This window comes from Salvelinus alpinus, chromosome 8, assembly GCF_045679555.1.
Source record: "Salvelinus alpinus chromosome 8, SLU_Salpinus.1, whole genome shotgun sequence".
In the NCBI taxonomy this organism is placed as follows: Eukaryota; Metazoa; Chordata; class Actinopteri; order Salmoniformes; family Salmonidae; genus Salvelinus; species Salvelinus alpinus.
Window position 1 is genome coordinate 17,201,512 of NC_092093.1, and position 17,763 is coordinate 17,219,274.

Consider the following 17,763-nt stretch of genomic DNA (forward strand, 5'->3'; position numbering starts at 1 on the left):
GGCTAGAGGAGGAAATGTCAAAGATTCAGAAGGTAAAGAGTAGGGCCGGGACGATACTCCTTAGTATCTTGGCAAGGAAACAAAACAGCCCGAATGTTGGAAACAAACATCATTATGTTGTTGTCATCCAGTCACATGTATTTATTTTCTAAGCCATAGAAACACAATGTTTTACATACAGCAGGTTTTTAAAGGACCAAAGAGTTTGGTCTACTTCGTGTTTTCATTTTTGCCATGGAAAACATATTGCGATATTGGTATTATCCCGGCCCTAGTAAAGAGTAAACCCTGGCCGTAAATTGGAGAACAAAAGTAAATTTTTTAGATACTAATTTCCATGAATAATATCTCAACACTAATATGACATGAATGGCCTAAATGGCACCCTATTCCCTATAAAGTGCACTACTTTTGACCAGAGCCCTATGGCACTATATACAGAATAGGGTGCCATTTGGCACTGAGCATATGATTCATGATTAATCTCTATGGGCTGAACTCTGAACTTTACCTCGATGATCTCCAGCATCTCCACCCGTGTGATCTTCCCGTCTCCGTCCAGGTCGTACATGTTGAAGGCCCAGTTGAGTTTCTGTTCGAAGCTGCCTCGCGATGTGATGGACAGGGCACAGATGAACTCTCTGAAGTCGATGGTGCCGTCTCCGTTCTTATCAAAGGTCCTGAACGCATGCTGGGCAAACTTTGATGCATCTCCGTATGGGAAAAACTGAAAGAGAGAATGAAAACAGAAGAGATCCCATTTGAATTAGTTAGAAGGGGAACCCCGGCTTATAGACAGCTTAATCAATCATTCAAGACAATATCACATGTAGCTGGCTATACCTTTGATACACAGGAGGCTGGTGGGAGGAGCTATAGGAGGATGGGTTCATTGTAAAGACTGGAATAGAATAGGTGGAACGGTACCGTGTGTGTGTGTGCATGCAACTCTGATTGTGTGTCTGACGCTCAGTGTGTATGATACCAGCCCTGCAGCATATTGTTGAGATCCAGCAGAGGACTGCAATGCGGACCTAAGCTTTGTAGTCAGTCTGAGAGAGAAAGAGGAGGAGGAGAGCTGAGGAGAGGAGAAAAGTGGAGAGGAGACGGAGAGAGGGAGAGAGAGAGAGGTGAGAGGCAAGGCGAATAGAAAAAGGAGAAGAGGAGTGAGAGGAGAGGAGAGAGTAGGGAGAATCCTCCATTCATCAGAGGGAACATTGTGGTGTTTTAACATGATTAAGCTCTCAAAAGGGCTCGGGGCTCCCGAGTGGCGCAGCGGTCTAAGGCACTGCATCTCAGTGCTTCAGGCGTCACTACAGACCCTGGTTTGATTCCAGGCTGTATCACAACCGGCCGTGATTGGGCGGCGCACAATTGGCCCAGCGTCGTCCGGGTTCGGGTTTGGCCGGGGTAGGCCGTCATTGTAAATAAGAATTTGTTCTTAACTGACTTGCCTATTTAAATAAAGGTAAAAAAAATGTAATAAATAGAAGGCTGCCATTTCCAGCCATTAACTTTAAACAGAGCCTGCCTACTTTAGAGCAGTGGTCTGACTTTTCTTTAAGGATATATTTTTTGTTTTGATTATACTTTTTTCTCCAGAAATAATAACTGTTGGGAGTATATATGATATTGTAAGCCTTTAATCTGTTAAATTCACTGATAAAACGGACTCTTAAATTGACAGCTAAGATATTTTATGTAAAAAAATGCTGTGACTCCGCGAACGGTGGTTTGGTGGTCCCCGGAACAAAAAAGGTTGGTCTGAAATGACTCCCCACTAGGTCTGGTCAAAGGTAGTGCACTTCAAAGGGAATAGGGTGCCAATTGGGATGCACTCCTTGAGTGTTCCTCCCTCTAAGCTCACAGTCAGTGGTGTAGTGGAGGGTAAACAGTTTACCCACCTTTTGCAGAAAAATGTATTAAAAGTATTGGGAGTGTTACTTTTTTCACCGCCACCGGTGAGTTTACCCACATATGTCTTTACCACTACATCACTGCTCTGCCGACTCAGCGGCCTTGTGGTTAGAGCGTCCGCCCTGAGATTAGAAGGCTGTGAATTCAATCCCTGGTGAGTCATACCAAAAATGGGACCTGATGCATCTCCGTTTGGCACTCCAAGCTATTGCATTAAGGAGATAAAGCCCTGTGATAGGCTAGCGTCCTGTCCAGGGTGTGTACATCAAGCTGCCTCACGCTACAGAAACAGGAGATAGGCTCCTGCCCTATGAGCCACTAAGGCTTGTGCAAGGCTATTTAGATAACTGCACCCAGTGATAAACAAAAGACTGTTTAGTGCCAATCCGAAAGACTCAATAATATAATTTATAATTCTGCCTAAATCTTAGCATATAGTTCCAGAATTTTTATTATCACGTCACATTTCAAGGACATCATCGTCAACAAATCATTCATTTGTTCATCTGTTTTAGGGAGGATGATGTCCCTAAATGTAAAAGTTCTTTACTACACTGGGATCGGTCGTTCCTCCCCCCCCCCCCCCCCCCCCCGTGGGACGGTTGAGCTAACGTAGGCTAATGTGATTAGCATGAGGTTGTAAGCAACAAAAACAAATCCCAGGACAAAGACATATCTGGTATGGGCAGAAAGCTTAAATGATTTTTAATCTAACTGCACTGTCAACTTTACAGTAGCTATTACAGTGAAAGAATACCATGTTGTTTGAGGAGAGTGCACAATTATGAACTTGAAAATATATTAATAAACTAATTAGGCACATTTGGGCAGTTTTCAACATATATGCAATGGTTCCTTGGATCAGTCTAAAACTTTTGCACATACACTGCTGCCATCTAGTGGCAAAAATCTAAATTGCGTCTGGGCTGGAATAATACATTATGTGCTTTCTCTTGCATTTCAAAGATGATGGCACAAAAATAAAAAATAAATTATTTGTATTATCTTTTACCAGATCTAATGTGTTATATTCTCCTACATTCATTTCACATTTCCACAAACTTCAAAGTGTTTCCTTTCAAATGGTATCAAGAATATGCATATCCTTGCTTCAGGTCCTGATCTACAGGCAGTTAGATTTGGGTATGTCCTTTTAGGCGACAATTTAAAAAAAGGGTTGGATCCTTAAGAGATTATTAACTTCTACCCTTCTTGTTGAGTGCTGAATAAAAACAGATTAGGGTTGCAAACATTCCAGAAACATTCCCCAAATTCCCTGGTTTTTCAGAAATCCTGATTGGAAGATTCTGTATTTCCTGCTTATTCCCTCTTAATTCCAAGAATCTTCAAACCTGGATTTTTTTTTTTGCAACCCTAACACAGAACCATATCCCTATTCCTGGACTTACTTTAGGCTGTGGTTCAAACAGTGCATCCATAAGCAATACACAGATGGACAGGGTAGAGGCTAATGGGCTACAAAGAAACACTATGTAGAATATGATGAGTTTCTGTAATCTAGATGGGAGGTTGTGGTTTGGTTGGGTTCTCCATTCATTAGAGCAGACCTTCTACTTGCCCTATCTGATAGCAGGAGTAGAGGTGTTGGGGAGCCCTGCTCAACTCTCAAAACACATGCAACACAATGGGATGTGCCACTGCCAGAGTAATCACTTCAGATCTAATTGTTGTGAAAATGTTGCTTTGGTGTGTGGCACTGCCAGGATGTAATGCACACTGTGATGCAGCATGCACAAATGCAAAGTGACTCCCTCACAGGGCTGGCCCTGGTGCTCCATATAGCCTGGCACTGTCTGGCTGTTCCTGTTCAGCACATGTCCCTAATCAGTATATGTCCATGTTCAGTACCTGTTTCTGTCCATGTTCCAGTACCTGTCCCTGTTCAGTACCTGTCCCTGTCCCTGTTCAGTACCTGTTCCTGTTCATTACCTGTCCCTGTTCAGTACCTGTCCATGTTCAGTACCTGTTTCTGTCCATGTTCCAGTACCTGCCCCTGTTCAGTACCTGTCCCTGTTCAGTACCTGTTCCTGTTCATTACCTGTCCCTGTTCAGTACCTGTCCCTGTTCAGTACCTGTTCCTGTTCATTACATGTCCCTGTTCAGTACCTGTTCTTGTTCATTACCTGTCCCTGTTCAGTATCTGTTCCTGTTCAGCACCTGTCCAGTACCTTACCCTGTCCAGTACCTGTCCCTGTTCAGTACCTGTCCCTGTTCAGTCAGGAGGGTCAGGACAGTAGAGAGGGAAAGAAAGACCTGCAGAAGTGGAGAGAGAGGGGCGGGGAGAGAGAGAGATAGAGAGAGCCAGAGATAGCAACACATAAATAGAGAGATGGAGAGGGTAAGATAGAGAGTAGAGGGAGAGAGAAAGAGAGGGAGAAGAGAGACTGTGCATCTCCTGCTGATTATTCCTCCCTGAGAATATATCCAGTTATGAAACACTTGGTTATGAAAAAAAAAAAATTAATCGCTCTGGATAAATGACTGCTAAGTGACTAAAACCTAAATGTAAAATGTAAAAGCTCTAGAGAGAAGTGGACCAGGACAATTGGACTGACTGACTGTGAAACGTCTCCTTTTAAGCCCTCATTTATCTGACCCTTTCCCTTCCTGTCCTTATCTGATATGGAGGCTATGCATTGGTTAAAAAACAAGACAGAAAAAAGAGCAATACATGGAGAATTAGTAGTGTCAGGTACTGGTCATAGTAGCCTGGTAGTGTCAGGTACTGGTCATAGTAGCCTGGTAGTGTCAGGTACTGGTCATAGTAGCCTGGTAGTGTCAGGTACTGGTCATAGTAGCCTGGTAGTGTCAGGTACTGGTCATAGTAGCCTGGTAGTGTCAGGTACTGGTCATAGTAGCCTGGTAGTGTCAGGTACTGGTCATAGTAGCCTGGTAGTGTCAGGTACTGGTCATAGTAGCCTGGTAGTGGCAGGTACTGGTCATAGTAGCCTGGTAGTGGCAGGTACTGGTCATAGTAGCCTGGTAGTGTCAGGTACTGGTCATAGTAGCCTGGTAGTGTCAGGTACTGGTCATAGTAGCCTGGTAGTGTCAGGTACTGGTCATAGTAGCCTGGTAGTGTCAGGTACTGGTCATAGTAGCCTGGTAGTGTCAGGTACTGGTCATAGTAGCCTGGTAGTGTCAGGTACTGGTCATAGTAGCCTGGTAGTGTCAGGTACTGGTCATAGTAGCCTGGTAGTGTCAGGTACTGGTCATAGTAGCCTGGTAGTGGCAGGTACTGGTCATAGTAGCCTGGTAGTGTCAGGTACTGGTCATAGTAGCCTGGTAGTGGCAGGTACTGGTCATAGTAGCCTGGTAGTGGCAGGTACTGGTCATAGTAGCCTGGTAGTGTCAGGTACTGGTCATAGTAGCCTGGTAGTGTCAGGTACTGGTCATAGTAGCCTGGTAGTGTCAGGTACTGGTCATAGTAGCCTGGTAGTGTCAGGTACTGGTCATAGTAGCCTGGTAGTGTCAGGTACTGGTCATAGTAGCCTGGTAGTGTCAGGTACTGGTCATAGTAGCCTGGTAGTGTCAGGTACTGGTCATAGTAGCCTGGTAGTGTCAGGTACTGGTCATAGTAGCCTGGTAGTGTCAGGTACTGGTCATAGTAGCCTGGTAGTGTCAGGTACTGGTCATAGTAGCCTGGTAGTGTCAGGTAGTGGTCATAGTAGCCTGGTAGTGTCAGGTACTGGTCATAGTAGCCTGGTAGTGTCAGGTACTGGTCATAGTAGCCTGGTAGTGTCAGGTACTGGTCATAGTAGCCTGGTCGTGTCAGGTAGTGGTCATAGTAGCCTGGTAGTGTCAGGTAGTGGTCATAGTAGCCTGGTAGTGTCAGGTACTGGTCATAGTAGCCTGGTAGTGTCAGGTACTGGTCATAGTAGCCTGGTAGTGTCAGGTACTGGTCATAGTAGCCTGGTAGTGTCAGGTACTGGTCATAGTAGCCTGGTAGTGTCAGGTAGTGGTCATAGTAGCCTGGTAGTGTCAGGTACTGGTCATAGTAGCCTGGTAGTGTCAGGTACTGGTCATAGTAGCCTGGTAGTGGAAAGTACTGGTCATAGTAGCCTGGTAGTGGCAGGTACTGGTCATAGTAGCCTGGTAGTGTCAGGTACTGGTCATAGTAGCCTGGTAGTGGAAAGTACTGGTCATAGTAGCCTGGTAGTAGCAAGTACTGGTCATAGTAGCCTGGTAGTGGCAGGTACTGGTCATAGTAGCCTGGTGGTGTCAGGTACTGGTCATAGTAGCCTGGTAGTGGAAAGTGCTGGTCATAGTAGCCTGGTAGTAGCAAGTACTGGCCATAGTAGCCTAGTAGTGGCAGGTACTGGTCATAGTAGCCTGGTAGTGGCAGGTACTGGTCATAGTAGCCTGGTAGTGTCAGGTACTGGTCATAGTAGCCTGGTAGTGGAAAGTACTGGTCATAGTAGCCTGGTAGTAGCAAGTACTGGTCATAGTAGCCTAGTAGTGGCAGATACTGGTCATAGTAGCCTGGTAGTGGAAAGTACTGGTCATAGTAGCCTGGTAGTGTCAGGTACTGGTCATAGTAGCCTGGTAGTGTCAGGTACTGGTCATAGTAGCCTGGTAGTGTCAGGTACTGGTCATAGTAGCCTGGTAGTGGAAAGTACTGGTCATAGTAGCCTGGTAGTGTCAGGTACTGGTCATAGTAGCCTAGTAGTGGCAGGTACTGGTCATAGTAGCCTAGTAGTGGCAGGTACTGGTCATAGTAGCCTGGTAGTGGAAAGTACTGGTCATAGTAGCCTGGTAGTGGAAAGTACTGGTCATAGTAGCCTGGTAGTGGCAGGTACTGGTCATAGTAGCCTAGTAGTGGAAAGTACTGGTCATAGTAGCCTGGAAGTGTCAGGTACTGGTCATAGTAGCCTGGTAGTGGAAGGTACTGGTCATAGTAGCCTGGTAGTGGCAGGTACTGGTCATAGTAGCCTGGTAGTGGAAAGTACTGGTCATAGTAGCCTGGTAGTGGAAAGTACTGGTCATAGTAGCCTGGTAGTGGCAGGTACTGGTCATAGTAGCCTGGTAGTGGCAAGTACTGGTCATAGTAGCCTAGTAGTGGCAGGTACTGGTCATAGTAGCCTAGTAGTGGCAGGTACTGGTCATAGTAGCCTGGTAGTGGAAAGTACTGGTCATAGTAGCCTGGTAGTGGAAAGTACTGGTCATAGTAGCCTGGTAGTGGCAGGTACTGGTCATAGTAGCCTAGTAGTGGAAAGTACTGGTCATAGTAGCCTGGAAGTGTCAGGTACTGGTCATAGTAGCCTGGTAGTGGAAGGTACTGGTCATAGTAGCCTGGTAGTGGCAGGTACTGGTCATAGTAGCCTGGTAGTGGCAAGTACTGGTCATAGTAGCCTAGTAGTGGCAGGTACTGGTCATAGTAGCCTGGTAGTGGCAGGTACTGGTCATAGTAGCCTGGTAGTGGCAAGTACTGGTCATAGTAGCCTAGTAGTGGAAAATACTGGTCATAGTAGCCTGGTAGTGGCAGGTACTGGTCATAGTAGCCTGGTAGTAGAAAGTACTGGTCATAGTAGCCTAGTAGTGGCAAGTACTGGTCATAGTAGCCTAGTAGTGGCAGGTACTGGTCATAGTAGCCTGGTAGTGGCAGGTACTGGTCATAGTAGCCTGGTAGTGGCAGGTACTGGTCATAGTAGCCTGGTAGTAGCAAGTACTGGTCATAGTAGCCTGGTAGTGGCAGGTACTGGTCATAGTAGCCTGGAATTGAAACTGATATGCTCAGTTTCATAATTGTTAACAGAGCACATAGCACTGTGAATATTATAACAGCCCGTTTTCGCCAACACACACAATGTCTCTATGAATTACCAGTTAATATCCCCTCATAACGGACAGCTCATTAGAAAATAGCCATAACTTATATTTTATCACCACCATATTTTACAGTAGGTGTGGGTTTCTTTTCTGCTTCTGCTTACCCCTCTAGCACTGAGATGCAGTGTCTTAGACCGCTGAACCAGGGTCTGTAGTGATGCCTCTAGCACTGAGATGCAGTGCCTTAGACCGCTGAACCAGGGTGTCTGTAGTGACGCCTCTAGCACTGAGATGCAGTGCCTTAGACCGCTGAACCAGGGTGTCTGTAGAGACGCCTCTAGCACTGAGATGCAGTGCCTTAGACCGCTGAACCAGGGTCTGTAGTGACGCCTCTAGCACTGAGATGCAGTGCCTTAGACCGCTGAACCAGGGTGTCTGTAGTGACGCCTCTAGCACTGAGATGCAGTGCCTTAGACTGCTGAACCAGGGTGTCTGTAGTGACGCCTCTAGCACTGAGATGCAGTGCCTTAGACCGCTGAACCAGGGTCCTGTGGCAATTGTTAAGGTCAACGGCATCATGAACTTTACCCAGTACCAAGATAATTTGGCTGAAAACTTGGTTGCCTCTGCCAGAAGGCTGAAAACGCAAGTGGATCTTCCAGCAAGACAATAACCCCAAGCACTAATCAAAATCCACAAAGAAATGGTTAATTGGCCACATAACCAACATTTTGCAATGGCCATCTCAGTCTCTGGACTTGAAACCCATTGAAAACCTGTGGTTTGAATTGAAGAGGGCAGTCCATAAGTGCAGACGAATGATATCAAGGATCTGGAAGGATTCTGTATGGAGGAACGATCTAAGATCCCTCCCGATGTGCTCTCCAATCTCATAAAACATTTGAGAAAAGGCTCAGTGTCGTTATCCTTGCAAGGTGAGGTATTGAAAGGCATTGAAAACAGAGGTGTAAATTTTGACCTCTACCTTTTTGATAAAACAAATGTATTACTTGTTAGACTAAATATCTTTCTCTGAGCAATTGTATTAGTATAAAATAATATAATCTCCCCAAAAACTTGAACAACATAGCTCAGTATTTGAATTATTTCTTTTATATAGTCATTTTTGCTCATCTTTATCAAGGGTGCCAATAATTTCAATATATATATACATTAGATGTCGACCGATTAATCGGAATGGCCGATTAATTAGGTCCGATTTCAAGTTTTCATAACAATTGGTAATCAGCATTTTTGGACGCCGATTATGGCCGATTACATTGCACTCCACGAGGAGACTGCGTGGCAGGCTGACTACCTGTTATGTGAGTGCAGCAAGGAGCCAAGATAAGTTGCTAGCTAGCATTAAACTTATCTTATAAAAAACAATCAATCTTAACATAATCACTAGTTAACTACACATGGTTGATGATATTACTAGTTTATCTAGCTTGTCCTGCGTTGCAAATAATCAATGCGTTGGCTGTTAATTTATCATCGAATCACAGCCTACTTCGCCAAACGGGTGATAATTTAACAAGCGCATTCGCTGAAAAAGCACTGTCGTTGCACCAATGTGTACCTAACCATTCATCAATGCCTTTCTTAAATCAATACACAAATATATATTTTTTAACCTGCATATTTAGTTAATATTGCCTGCTAACATGAATTTCTTTTAACTAGGGAAATTGTGTCACTTCTCTTGCGTTCTGTGCAAGCAGAGTCAGGGTATATGCAGAAGTTTGGGCCTCCTGGCTCGTTGCGAACTGTGTGAAGACCATTTCTTCCTAACAAAGACCGTAATTAATTTGCCAGAATTTTACATAATTACGACATAACATTGAAGGTTGTGCAATGTAACAGCAATATTTAGACTTAGGGATGCCACCCATTAGATGAAATACGGAACGGTTCCGTATTTCACTGAAAGAATAAACGTTTTGTTTTCGAAATGATAGTTTCCGGATTTGACCATATTAATGACCTAAGGCTCGTATTTCTGTGTGTTATTATATTATAATTACGTCTATGATTTGATATTTGATAGAGCAATCTGACTGAGAGGTGGTAGGCAGCAGCAGGCTCGTTCGTAAGCATTCATTCAAACAGCACTTTCCTGCATTTGCCAGCAGCTCTTCGCTGTGCTTCAAGCATTGCGCTGTTTATGACTTCAAGCCTATCAACTCCCGAGATTAGGCTGGCAATACTATAGTGCCTATAAGAACATCCAATAGTCAAAAGGTATATGAAATACAAATGGTATAGAGAGAAATAGTCCTATAATTCCTATAATAACTACAACCTAAAACTTCTTACCTGGGAATATTGAAGACTCATGTTAAAAGGAACCACCAGCTTTCATTTGTTCTCATGTTCTGAGCAAGGAACTTAAACGTTAGCTTATTTACATGGCAAATATTGCACTTTTACTTTCTTCTCCAACACTTTGTTTTTGCATTATTTAAACGAAATTGAACATGTTTCATTACTTATTTGAGACTAAATTGATTTTATTGATGTATTATATTAAGTTAAAATAAAAGTGTTAATTCAGTATTGTTGTAATTGTCATTATTACAAATATGTATATAAAAATCGGCCGATTAAACGGTATCGGCTTTTTTTGGTCCTCCAATAATCGGCATCGGTATCAGCGTTGAAAAATCATCGGTCGACCTCTAATATATATATATATACAGTGGGGATAACAAGTATTTGATACACTGCCGATTTTGCAGGTTTTCCTACTTACAAAGCATGTAGAGGTCTGTAATTTTTATCATAGGTACACTTCAACTGTGAGAGACGGAATCAAAAAAATTCCAGAAAATCCAGAAAATCACATTGTATGATTTTTAAGTAATTAATTTGCATTTTATTGCATGACATAAGTATTTGATACATCAGAAAAGCAGAACTTAATATTTGGTACAGAAACCTTTGTTTGCAATTACAGAGATCATACATTTCCTGTAGTTCTTGACCAGGTTTGCACACACTGCAGCAGGGATTTTGGCCCACTCCTCCATACAGACCTTCTCCAGATCCTTCAGGTTTCGGGGCTGTCGCTGGGCAATACGGACTTTCAGCTCCCTCCAAAGATTTTCTATTGGGTTCAGGTCTGGAGACTGGCTAGGCCACTCCAGGACCTTGAGATGCTTCTTACGGAGCCACTCCTTAGTTGCCCTGGCTGTGTGTTTCAGGTCGTTGTCATGCTGGAAGACCCAGCCACGACCCATCTTCAATGCTCTTACTGAGGGAAGGAGGTTGTTGGCCATGTATCAGTCGTCCTGTCCCCTTTGCAGAAAAGCATCCCCAAAGAATGATGTTTCGATCTCCATGCTTCACGGTTGGGATGGTGTTCTTGGGGTTGTACTCATCCTTCTTCTTCCTCCAAACACGGCGAGTGGAGTTTAGACCAAAAAGCTCTATTTTTGTCTCATCAGACCACATGACCTTCTCCCATTCCTCCTCTGGATCATCCAGATGGTCATTGGCAAACTTCAGATGGGCCTGGACATGCGCTGGCTTGAGCAGGGGGACCTTGCGTGCGCTGCAGGATTTTAATCCATGACGGCGTAGTGTGTTACTAATGGTTTTCTTTGAGACTGTGGTCCCAGCTCTCTTCAGGTCATTGACCAGGTCCTGCCGTGTAGTTCTGGGCTGATCCCTCACCTTCCTCATAGTCATTGATGCCCCACGAGGTGAGATCTTGCATGGAGCCCCAGACTGAGGGTGATTGACCGTCATCTTGAACTTCTTCCATTTTCTAATAATTGCGCCAACAGTTGTTGCCTTCTCACCAAGCTGCTTGCCTATTGTCCTGTAGCCCATCCCAGCCTTGTGCAGGTCTACAATTTTATCCCTGATGTCCTTACACAGCTCTCTGGTCTTGGCCATTGTGGAGAGGTTGGAGTCTGTTTGATTGAGTGTGTGGACAGGTGTCTTTTATACAGGTAACGAGTTCAAACAGGTCCAGTTAATACAGGTAATGAGTGGAGAACAGGAGGGCTTCTTAAAGAAAAACTAACAGGTCTGTGAGAGCCGGAATTCTTACTGGTTGGTAGGTGATCAAATACTTATGTCATGCAATAAAATGCAAATGAATTACTTAAAAATCATACAATGTGATTTTCTGTTTTTTTTTAGATTCCGTCTCTCACAGTTGAAGTGTACCTATGATAAAAAATTACAGACCTCTACATGCTTTGTAAGTAGGAAAACCTGCAAAATCGTCAGTGTATCAAATACTTGTTCTCCCCACTGTATATAGACCCAGGCTCAGGCAGCCACAGCTGGCCTAGTAAACGCGGATGTCAGTGGGGTAGAGAGGAATAGAGCACAGGTGAACAACGCCACAAGCACAGCCAAGGGATGGAGAGAGATTGGAAAAGGAAAGAGGGTGAGAGAGAGAGAGATTATCTATTTCACTTGCTTTGGCAATGTAAACATATGTTCCCCATGCCAATAAAGCCCTTTAAATTGAATTGAATTGAGAAAGCGATAGACAGATAGAGAGAGGAATGAAGAAAGAGAGAACTGCAGAGAGAGAGAGAGAGAGAGAGATGCAGAGACCTCGCTCGCTGTGGCCACATTAACTTTGCAGTCACACTCGTAATGGAGGCCATTTCACACAATCATAACAGCAGTGGCCATGATCAGGCTCTGGATGGAACAAGGCTTATACAAGCAGAATGACAACAACCCTGTCTGTGGTAAATCACTCTACTCTCTGAGACATTCTTTCTCTTAACAACGATAACAGGAGAACATGTCAGAATAAAAGCTTTCACTGTAGCCTACATCATCTGAAACAGTTAGGATATCTTTCAAACAGCTATATTGCTATTTTAGTGACATGCTAACTGGAAGTGGATGAAAGGTAGAGACTGGGTGGATACCATCATAAGACCATGACCATTACTACGCAACAACATAAACATCCATGGAGACTTCCCATAGGGAATAGGGTGCTATAACACAACAACATAAACATCCATGGAGACTTCCCATAGGGAATAGGGTGCTATAACACAACAACATAAACATCCATGGAGACTTCCCATAGGGAACAGGGTGCTATTTGCGACGGAACCCTGGGCTGGATGGCCTGCCATCTCTCTAGTCTCTGCTCTAAACATGGCATGCTGAGTGACAACGCACACAGGACAACCAATAATGCCTGGGCTGGACGGGTGCCATGGCGACTCTCTCTGTCTCTGTGACACATAACATTTTCCACTGGCAGTATGTCACATGGAGACATAGAGAGGCAGAGCTTGTTTGTGCTAGAGGCTAGCCTTGGATGGGCCAGTGATATACAGCTAAATTCATGGAGTTGTAACCTGCATCTTTCATCAAAGAAACAGTTTTCCACATCACTCATTAATCACTTATTGATCAGTAACTGTCACACAAAATCCTGACATTGAGTCTACAGGGAAGAGTACACAAGTCGAGATTGTCATAAAACAAATCCTTCACTGAAAGTACAGAGTCATCAATAGATGCCTTGTCCCTTCCAAATAAGCCTACTGGCATATTACTACAATAGAATGAATCACCTGTAGGTATTCCCAAACTGGGGTACGCGCAATGCCGTCGGGGGTACACCAAATAAAAATGTGATTCACATTTTTCTTTAAAGATATAATTTTTTCTTCACATTTTCAAACAGTCCATTTATATTTTCCAACGGGGCTATACATTTGGGTGAGGTTTTTTTCTCGCCTGAGTAGCCTCGTTTCACAGCCAAAAATAAAATTAAACCATCTAGTGTTCAGCGAAATAACAACACAATGTCAAATACAGGTAGCCTAGTCAAATAATTAACATCCAATCACATTAACCGTTACTCTCTCGCGGGAATTCCACTAATGGTCCGTATGTAGCCAAACGTAGCTGCTGCTCATGTTGGTATCTGTACTGATGGCGCAAAAGCCATGACAGGGAGACATAGAGCAGTTGCTCCCGACGCCACTTGGGTACACTGCAGCATCCACCGAGAGGCTCTTGCTGCCAAGGAAATGCCTGACAGCTTGAAAGACGTTTTGACACTACAGTGAAAATGGTTAACTTTGTTAAAGCAAGGACCCTGAACTCTCATGTATTTTCTGCACTATGCAATGATATTGGCAACGACCATTTAACGCTTTTACAACATACAGAAGTGCACTGGTTATCAAGGGGCAAAGTATTGACACGTTTTTTTTAAAATGAGAGACGAGCTTAAAAGTTTTCTTTATTGACCATAATTTTCACTTGTCTGACCGCTTGCATGATGACGAGTTTCTCACACGACTGGCCTATCTGGGTGATATTTTTTCTCGCCTGAATGATATGAATCTAGGATTACAGGGACTATATTCAAGGTGCGGGACAAAATTGAGGCTATGATTAAGAAGTTGGAGCTCTTCTCTGTCTGCATTAACAAGGACAATACACAGGTCTTTCCATCATTGTATGATTTTTTGTGTGCAAATGAACTCAAGCTTATGGACAATGTCAAATGTGATATAGCGAAGCACCTGAGTGAGTTGGGTGTGTAATTACGCAGGTACTTTACCAAAACGGATGACAGAAACAACTGAATTCGTTATCCCTTTCATGCCCTGCCTGCAGTCCACTTACCGATATCTGAACAAGAGAGCATCATCAAAATCGCAACAAGCGGTTCTGTGAAAATGTAATTTAATCAGAAGCCACTGACAGATTTCTGGATTGGGCTGCGCTCAGAGTATCCTGCCTTGGCAAATTGCGCTGTTAGGACACTGATGCCCTTTGCAACCACGTACCTATGTGAGAGTGGATTCTCGCCCCTCAATAGCATGAAAACTAAATACAGGCACAGACTGTGTGTGGAAAATGATTTAAGACTGAGACTCTCTCCAATACAACATTGCAGAGTTACAGTGGGGAGAACAAGTATTTGATACACTGCCGATTTTGCAGGTTTTCCTACTTACAAAGCATGTAGAGGTCTGTAATTTTTATCATAGGTACACTTCAACTGTGAGAGACGGAATTTAAAACAAAAATCCAGAAAATCACATTGTATGATTTTTAAGTAATTAATTCGCATTTTATTGCATGACATAAGTATTTGATCACCTACCAACCAGTAAGAATTCCGGCTCTCACAGACCTGTTAGTTTTTCTTTAAGAAGCCCTCCTGTTCTCCACTCATTACCTGTATTAACTGCACCTGTTTGAACTCGTTACCTGTATAAAAGACACCTGTCCACCCACTCAATCAAACAGACTCCAACCTCTCCACAATGGCCAAGACCAGAGAGCTGTGTAAGGACATCAGGGATAAAATTGTAGACCTGCACAAGGCTGGGATGGGCTACAGGACAATAGGTAAGCAGCTTGGTGAGAAGGCAACAACTGTTGGCGCAATTATTAGAAAATGGAAGAAGTTCAAGATGACGGTCAATCACCCTCGGTCTGGGGCTCCATGCAAGATCTCACCTCGTGGGGCATCAATGATCATGAGGAAGGTGAGGGATCAGCCCAGAACTACACGGCAGGACCTGGTTAATGACCTGAAGAGAGCTGGGACCACAGTCTCAAAGAAAACCATTAGTAACACACTACGCCGTCATGGATTAAAATCCTGCAGCGCACGCAAGGTCCCCCTGCTCAAGCCAGCGCATGTCCAGGCCCGTCTGAAGTTTGCCAATGACCATCTGGATGATCCAGAGGAGGAATTGGAGAAGGTCATGTGGTCTGATGAGACAAAAATAGAGCTTTTTGGTCTAAACTCCACTCGCCGTGTTTGGAGGAAGAAGAAGGATTAGTACAACCCCAAGAACACCATCCTAACCGTGAAGCTTGGAGGTGGAAACATCATTCTTTGGGGATGCTTTTCTGCAAAGGGGACAGGATGACTGCACCGTATTGAGGGGAGGATGGATGGGGCCATGCATCGCGAGATCTTGGCCAACAACCTCCTTCCCTCAGTAAGAGCATTGAAGATAGGTCGTGGCTGGGTCTTCCAGCATGACAACGACCCGAAACACACAGCCAGGGCAACTAAGGAGTGGCTCCGTAAGAAGCATCTCAAGGTCCTGGAGTGGCCTAGCCAGTCTCCAGACCTGAACCCAATAGAAAATCTTTGGAGGGAGCTGAAAGTCCGTATTGCCCAGCGACAGCCCCGAAACCTGAAGGATCTGGAGAAGGTCTGTATGGAGGAGTGGGCCAAAATCCCTGCTGCAGTGTGTGCAAACCTGGTCAAGAACTACAGGAAACGTATGATCTCTGTAATTGCAAACAAAGGTTTCTGTACCAAATATTAAGTTCTGCTTTTCTGATGTATCAAATACTTATGTCATGCAATAAAATGCAAATGAATTACTTAAAAATCATACAATGTGATTTTCTGGATTTTTGTTTTAGATTCTGTCTCTCACAGTTGAAGTGTACCTGTGATAAAAATTACAGACCTCTACATGCTTTGTAAGTAGGAAAACCTGCAAAATCGGCAGTGTATCAAATACTTGTTCTCCCCACTGTATGTGCATCCTTTCAAGCACACCCTTCTTATTAACCTGTGGTGAGTTATTCACTATTTTCAATGAACAATTTTATATGTTTTATGGTTTATTTATGGTTCAATAAAGAGCAAAATTATTCATTATTATTATATTATTACTTGTGCCCTGGTCCCAAAAGTGCTCTTTGTCACTTCCCACGAGCCGGGTTGTGACAAAAACTCACGCTCATTCTTATGTTTAATAAATGTATTGTATAGTGTGTGTGTGTGGCAGGCTTACAATGATGGCAAAAAACAACATTTGAGAGTGCGCTGACTCTGGTGCTAGAGGGGGTACGCAACTGGAGGTTGAATGTTTGAAGGGGTACGGGACTATACACATTTTGGGAACCACTGATCTAATACATTACAAGTCGTTGCTATAAACCCGTTGGCAGACTACGACAGCATTACAAAGCATTGACATAAGCCCAAGTTGAACTCTTACCACTGTTACATTATGAGAACCGTGACACTAAACAAGACACTGTGAGAGGAGGACTTTGTTTTTAATAAAGACATGAATCATGCATGAATAAGGATTTGTGTTTTATGCAAGTTCTCCAACTACAACAGATGCAGTTGGCCTATTTTCAGACCCTGACAGCACACAAGAAGCAGACCTTGAGTAGAAAAGCAGACAGAGATGGCAGGGAGAGGGAGCTGTTAGCCTGTTACTGCATATAGCTGTTGGCAGGGAGCTGTCAGCATGTTACTGCATTTGGTTGTTGGCAGGGAGAGGGAGCTGTCAGCATGTTACTGCATATAGCTGTTGGCGGGGGGAGGGAGCTGTTAGCATGTTACTGCATATAGCTGTTGGCAGGGAGAGGGAGCTGTTAGCCTGTTACTGCATATAGCTGTTGGCAGGGAGAGGGAGCTGTTAGCCTGTTACTGCATATAGCTGTTGGCAGGGAGAGGGAGCTGTTAGCCTGTTACTGCATTTGGTTGTTGGCAGGGAGAGGGAGCTGTTAGCATGTTACTGCATATAGCTGTTGGCAGGGAGAGGGAGCTGTTAGCCTGTTACTGCATATAGCTGTTGGCAGGGAGAGGGAGCTGTTAGCCTGTTACTGCATTTGGTTGTTGGCAGGGAGAGGGAGCTGTTAGCCTGTTACTGCATTTGGTTGCTGGCAGGGAGAGGGAGCTGTTAGCATGTTACTGCATATAGCTGTTGGCAGGGAGAGGGAGCTGTTAGCCTGTTACTGCATATAGCTGTTGGCAGGGAGCTGTCAGCATGTTACTGCATTTGGTTGTTGGCAGGGAGAGGGAGCTGTCAGCATGTTACTGCATATAGCTGTTGGCGGGGGGAGGGAGCTGTTAGCATGTTACTGCATATAGCTGTTGGCAGGGAGAGGGAGCTGTTAGCCTGTTACTGCATATAGCTGTTGGCAGGGAGAGGGAGCTGTTAGCCTGTTACTGCATTTGGTTGTTGGCAGGGAGAGGGAGCTGTTAGCCTGTTACTGCATTTGGTTGCTGGCAGGGAGAGGGAGCTGTTAGCATGTTACTGCATATAGCTGTTGGCA

General features: G+C 44.2%; 1 protein-coding gene across 1 annotated transcript in view; it reads right to left on the reverse strand.

Annotated features, from left to right (window-relative positions):
- LOC139582644 (visinin-like protein 1) overlaps window positions 1-17,763 on the reverse strand; it is a 40,013-nt gene that overhangs the window by 2,897 nt on the left and 19,353 nt on the right. The window contains exon 3 of the mRNA XM_071412817.1: window positions 512-727. Within this exon, the coding sequence (XP_071268918.1) occupies window positions 512-727 (216 nt within the window). The remainder of the gene's footprint in view (window positions 1-511; window positions 728-17,763) is intronic.